Source organism: Electrophorus electricus, chromosome 11 (genome assembly GCF_041902795.1).
Source record: "Electrophorus electricus isolate QZ-2024a chromosome 11, ASM4190279v1, whole genome shotgun sequence".
In the NCBI taxonomy this organism is placed as follows: domain Eukaryota; kingdom Metazoa; phylum Chordata; class Actinopteri; order Gymnotiformes; family Gymnotidae; genus Electrophorus; species Electrophorus electricus.
In genome coordinates this window covers 10895001-10901026 of record NC_137507.1, presented here as the reverse complement: position 1 = coordinate 10901026, position 6026 = coordinate 10895001, and the positions used below count along the sequence as shown (strand labels likewise).

Below are 6026 nucleotides of genomic sequence, written 5' to 3'. Positions count from 1 at the left end.
ATCAAACTTGAATTGTATTGTCATGTATGCATTCTCTAAGACATAGTCAGGTTTCAAGGGAAATGGCCACTTGGGGGCACTATACTAAAAAATCTAGTATATCTCCTACATAGTTAAATTTGGCAACACAAACTTGGACTCTTTGCAGGAGTCCAAACAACTTTGCAATTGCAATGCTTTTCAAACATGTTTAGTTTTGACACATTCGTTAATAATATCAAATTTGCACTTAATCTTTAAAGTCTGAAACTAAATAATTATCAAATAATGTTGACTTTTTGACTATATGTGGCATTGATTAAAGGGGCACCATTATCATATCACTGAAATGCTATCATAGGTTGTCTGATTTTGACCAGAATGGAAATATATATTCACACTACCATTCTGAGGAAAATTGCAAAGTTTGAGGCTCTACATTGCAGAATGACCCATTTTGCTTATAATCGTGAGCCTTGTGTGTTCATACCTAAATAGGGTAAAGTCAGGAACAGCATGTCACTTCAACACAGAAATTTACAGACACACATGTAATCATAGTCTGATATTGTCTGCAAGATTGAAACATTATTACATCGGGAGACTCTACAGTACACAATTACCTATGTTGCCTTTAATCACTGGCCGTGTGTTTCAATACCTAAATGGATAGACGTGAGGAAAGGTTTGTCACATCAACACAGAATTCTACAGACACACATGTCTGATGTTGCCTGCAAAGATTGTACTAGTTATGACATCGGGAGACTCTACAGTGCACAATTATCTACTCTGTGCTTTGGTTTGTCTCGTTGGATTATCATCTGGTTGGTTAAGGTAGGCTCTGAGTTCACTTACTTTTGTCTTAGATTCTGTGAAATTCAAGGCTTGTTGTCTAAACCTAGTTGTTAGTTGCTTGGTAGCGGTGATTACTCACTACAGGTGTGGTTTCACCCTGACCTTAGGTGTGAATTGAGGGGCGGGCTCAGCATTTATTGAACTGACTTAAATTAGGATGACTCCGCTACAGACACATGCATCTTCTCATATTCTCAATCCTTTATCTCATACATCCACAAATCAAGCATCTGAAATGTGCTTGACAATTCCTGTCCACATATCCCACAGATCTCCTCGACACAATCATAGACGACGCAATCTCAGCAACCTCACTGACTCACAACGCTTCACACCATCACATATCGTGGTGGCAGGAGGGCTCTGGAACTGCCAATCTGCTGTCCAGAAGGCTGACTTCATCTCAGCATTAGCATCCCTCCACTTCCTACACTTCCTGGCTCTGACAGAAACATGGATCACCACTGAGAACTCAGCGACTCCAGCTGCCCTGTTCTCTGCCTTTTCCTTTACACATTCTCCGAGGCGTCTCGGCAGGGGTGGTGGCACAGGTTTACTAATGTCCCGAGAGTGGCGTTTCACTCCACTTTCCTTCACACTTTCCATCTCCTCTTTTGAATTTCATGCCATTACAGTGTCTTTCCCCACCAAACGTCTTATCATTGTCATCTACCGCCCTCTAGGTTCCCTAGATCACTTCATTGATGAGCTCGACATCCTTCTCAGTCATATCCCCATTGAAGGAAATCCACTCATTCTCCTTGGAGACTTCAACCTTCCATCAGACAAGCTGCATTCCTCCTGCATCCTTCCGCTGTTGACAGCATTTGACCTCACCCTCAACCACTCTCTTCCGACTCACAAAGCGGGCAATGTTCTAAACCTGATCTTCACCCGTACCACCACAACATCGGACATCACAGTCACCCCCCTCCACCTCTCGGACCATCACTTTCTATCCATCTCTCTCTCCCTTCCTTCTCTTTCCATCCAGTCCTGTTCAACATGTTCCTCCTTCCTCTGTCACAATCTGCACTCCATAATTCCCTCTTCCCTTACTTCTACTATTTTGTCCACCCTTCCTCACCCTGACTCTCTATCCTCTCTCTCTTTGGATAAAGTTACAAATCACTTTCATTTCTACACTCTCCTCATCAATGAATCTTCTGTGCCCTCTCTCCTCTAGACCTGCTAAGTCCTCCCCACCTGCCCCCTGGCTAACAGAAACACTTCGCTGTCACAGGAGAGAACTAAGGACTGCAGAGAGGAGGTGGAGGAAATCTCATATAGATTCAGGTCTTAGCTCATACAAGTCTCTCCTTTCCAAGTTCTCACTGGAAGTAACTTCTGCAAAGTCATCCTACTACAGGGAGAAATTCGAATCATCATCATCATCTGATCCATGCAAGCTCTTTACAATTTTTTCTTCTCTCCTTAATCCCCCCTGCCCCCCCTCCTCATCTCTTACTCTGGAAGATTTTATCACCTTCTTTGAGGAGAAGGTTGCAGCAATACGCCAGTCCTTTTCCTCTGTTCCCACTCCTCCAAATAATGTGCATTCCTCAACATCCAACTCTCTGACTTCTTTTTCTCCTCTCTCCACAGATGAAATTCTTCAACTCCTGACTTCCAGCAATCTGACGAAATGTCCGCTGGATCTGATTCCTTCTGCTCTGTTCCAGACAATCGCAAGAGAGCTGCTTCCTTTCATCACTGTCATCATCAACAACTCCTTATCTTCTGGATATGTGCCTACTGCATTCAAAACCGCCAGGGTGGTACCAATCCTCAAGAAGGCCACACTTGACAGCTCCAGCGTTACCAACTACAGACCGGTATCACTTCTCTCTTTCTTCTCAAAAGCCCTTGAACGAGCAGTTTATAATCAATTGGCTCTTTTTCTCACCCAGAACCAGCTGCATGATCCCAATCAGTCTGGCGACAAACCGGCACATTCTACAGAAACGGCCCTCGTAGCGGTGACTGAGAAACTTCATGCTGCTAAAGCTGCCAAACAGTCATCTGTTTTGATTCTTCTAGACCTTTCAACAGCCTTTAACACAGTGAACCACAACATTCTTCTCTCTGTTCTTTCCAGGCTTGGTGTGACTGGCTCTGCTTGGAGATGGTTTCAGTTCTATCTGGATTGACGGTCCTATCAGGTGACATGAAGAGGATCCACGTCCAAACCATGCACAATGAGCACAATGAGCATGGACAACGATAACTAACCAGAAACCATGAAAGACAACCTTACCAAAACAAAGAGAGAAAGCTACAATGACCGACAACCAAGAGATGTAGGAACACTAGTGGTATAATGAACTATTAGATTTTGAATATATGTTGAATACATGTGCATTTGTGAAGACCAGCTGCATGGTGGGGTTGGTTGTCACACAGCATATGGCTGGTTGTCATGGTGAAATTATATTAGATCTTTAATAAATGACTGTATAAAAAAGAATAACAGATTTTAACAAAATTTCATTCTCATTAAAGAGAAATGAATGAAAAATATAGCAAATATTTCTGTGAATAAATATCCATAGAACTAAATCTAAAACTGTTCAGTTCACTTAATGTAATGCTTCGAGTAGAATATTTACAGTTGTATCAAACTGTTTGATTGATATTTGCACCATAAATTCAAGGAACATGAACACACCTTGAGTTGACATGGTACGTGCCATCATCCTCATCATGAGTGTGACAACCACCACCACAAAAGAAGTTACACTAAAGGGCATGTTAATGACGTCAACATTTGAGGAAACAGTTCAAACTAATAACTGGTACTACAATACTTTCCCCACTGTTTTTAGTGAAAAAGTTGATTTCAAGGTATTTTAGTTTCCTCTCAATACATGATTCCAAAAAACAGACTTTATGGTATGGAAAATCACAAAACTGATCTTACAGCAGGTCTCTTCAGGTCAGAGAGAGGGAAATATGGCAACTGGCTTCTGCCCTTAAATCTGAACATTTCAGTGTCAATACTTCTAGATGTACCCACAGTTTACAGAATATGAGTAATGGGCCAACCAACTCAGGTGACAACCAACCCTGATCTCCTCTATGCAGATAAATTAGAAAAAATGATGTGCTTGTAATGAGTCAAGAATACTTTTAGGAAAAAAAAAAAAAAAAAAAGATACTTTTTCGGACTTACCCTACATGATTATAAACACATTTAAGTAATAATATTTCCGCAACAATCATACATAATTTGTCTATACAAAAAAAAACTCAAAAAGGTTAGAAGGTGGGTCAAACATCTCCGTATTGAAACACAGCTCATTGCAACCTCTGCACACCAAAGACTTTCTGCTGCCAAAAATATTCATTCAGTTCTTGGAGGAAACTAATATGATGACTGGACTACCTAATGCCAATCGCTAAGCTCTTCCACTTCATATAGTGTAGCATGTCTTTGGTTGCCTTTAATTACCCTTAATATTAGCCAAAACCTTAGAATATTATGTTATGATAAATGAAGTCAGTTATTAAGTGTTTACTTTTTGATTAAATGCTGTCACGGAGCCCCCACTAGTCATCTGGTACGGCCCACCGCGTGCAGTGGCCGTTAATCGTCTTGTTTGTAGCCACGCCTTCGTACTGAGCACGCGCCTGCACGTGGTTAGTCTGCTAATGTCTGCGTGCACTCACACCGCTGTGGGACGCTGCTTCCCTGGCGGTTATTGATCACGTTCACGATGGTCATGTTGTCTGTGTTAATGTTCACATCGGTAATGTTAGTCGTTGTGTGTTCATGTTCACCGTTTACGTTATACGTGAGTGCCGTTGTGTTTTTCGTATGTTAATAAATGTCCCCGTCGAGGGACTCTGTACGTGCTGCACTCAAGTTACAAATACTCAGTGGTACGTGTAGGTATTATGGCTCCATTTTATTTATGTTTGTTAAGTTCATAATAGAAATGTGAATTTAATCTCAGCTAAATGCCATAAAGTTCAAGTTCAAGTTTGGTTTATTTGTCACATAAATGTAAGAGTGTTGTGTGTGACACTACCAATGCTTTTGACACCTACGATAAAAAACTTATTCTAGTGTAACAATAAGTTAATAGTACATTGTCCTTGGCTTTCACTCAAAATCAATTTATCATTAGTATAAATATAAAATTATGTAGCCCTATTACGCTTATACATTAATTATAAAAACGATTATATTACTAATTTCATTTTAGAATATATAATAAGCTTTCCATATGTGATTTCTCCTTTTCTATTTGTTTTGAAAAAAAAAAGACTGATATTTGAATCGCGTCATGTAACTTTTGCGCCATTAACAAAACTCCCTTTTATCTTAAACTCAGAAACTGCGCAGATCACCGAATTCTGAAATGTGTGAAAGTGTAGATGAAGAAAAATAGTAGGATTACATAAAATACTACAAAATATCACAGAAGTTGTAAAATTCATTTTTAGTAACTGTACTGAATGCCTTTAAGGTGTAATTTCCTCGCTAAAAATGTAGGTTGTAAAACGTTAAATATTTTATTTCATGTGTATTTTTATGATGCGACTCGTAAGTAGTACAGATTAAAAAGGAATAAGGAGCCTTTTACAATAAATGTTTTATTTAGTCTATTTGTTTATTTGTTAATTTACTAGGCTGCTAAGATGTTGAGAATTGAAAATGGAAGTTTAGGCCTCTAATAGTATTCAGAATGATTAAATGTGGAGATCTTGCAAAAGATGACGTGTTTATTTTAATAGAAGAACAAGTGAGATAGATGAGATAAAGCTTTTCAGCTTTGATTATGTACTACATATTACCATTTTTAAAAATGGTGAGAAACAATTGGTGACGCTTGGCTGCGAAAGAAACTTTGGTATTTTTATACCTGGGTGTGATTCCAGCTGAAAGCTGAAATAAACAATGTCGTATAAAATGTTACATATTTTGAAAAATGCTAGAAATCATTTTTTGAGTTTGAAGAAGTTCAAATGTAATTTCCTGAGGAAAGGCACTTGGTGTTGTCTCTTGGTCATGTGATTCATCTCTTTCTGAGGCTCCTCCTTCATGTCCTCATAGTCTGTAAAAAGAGTACATTGAAATATTTTTAAAATCTTAAAATAGCTTAAAATATTTTATTTTTGTATTAAATAAGCTTGTTAAATGTCAATGAATGAGTAAAACAGAAATTGCCTCAGTGTTTGTCTAA

At 38.9% G+C, this 6026-nt stretch overlaps 1 protein-coding gene across 1 annotated transcript in view; it reads right to left on the bottom strand.

The window, feature by feature from the left end:
• Window positions 1–5491: 5491 nt before the first annotated feature.
• The window catches only part of LOC145659836 (uncharacterized), a gene marked incomplete at its 5' end in the record, with an annotated part of 1640 nt that continues 1105 nt past the window's right edge, over window positions 5492–6026 (bottom strand). Inside the window, one exon of the mRNA XM_081723149.1 lies at window positions 5492–5897. Coding sequence (XP_081579275.1) covers window positions 5782–5897 — 116 coding nt within the window. The remainder of the gene's footprint in view (window positions 5898–6026) is intronic.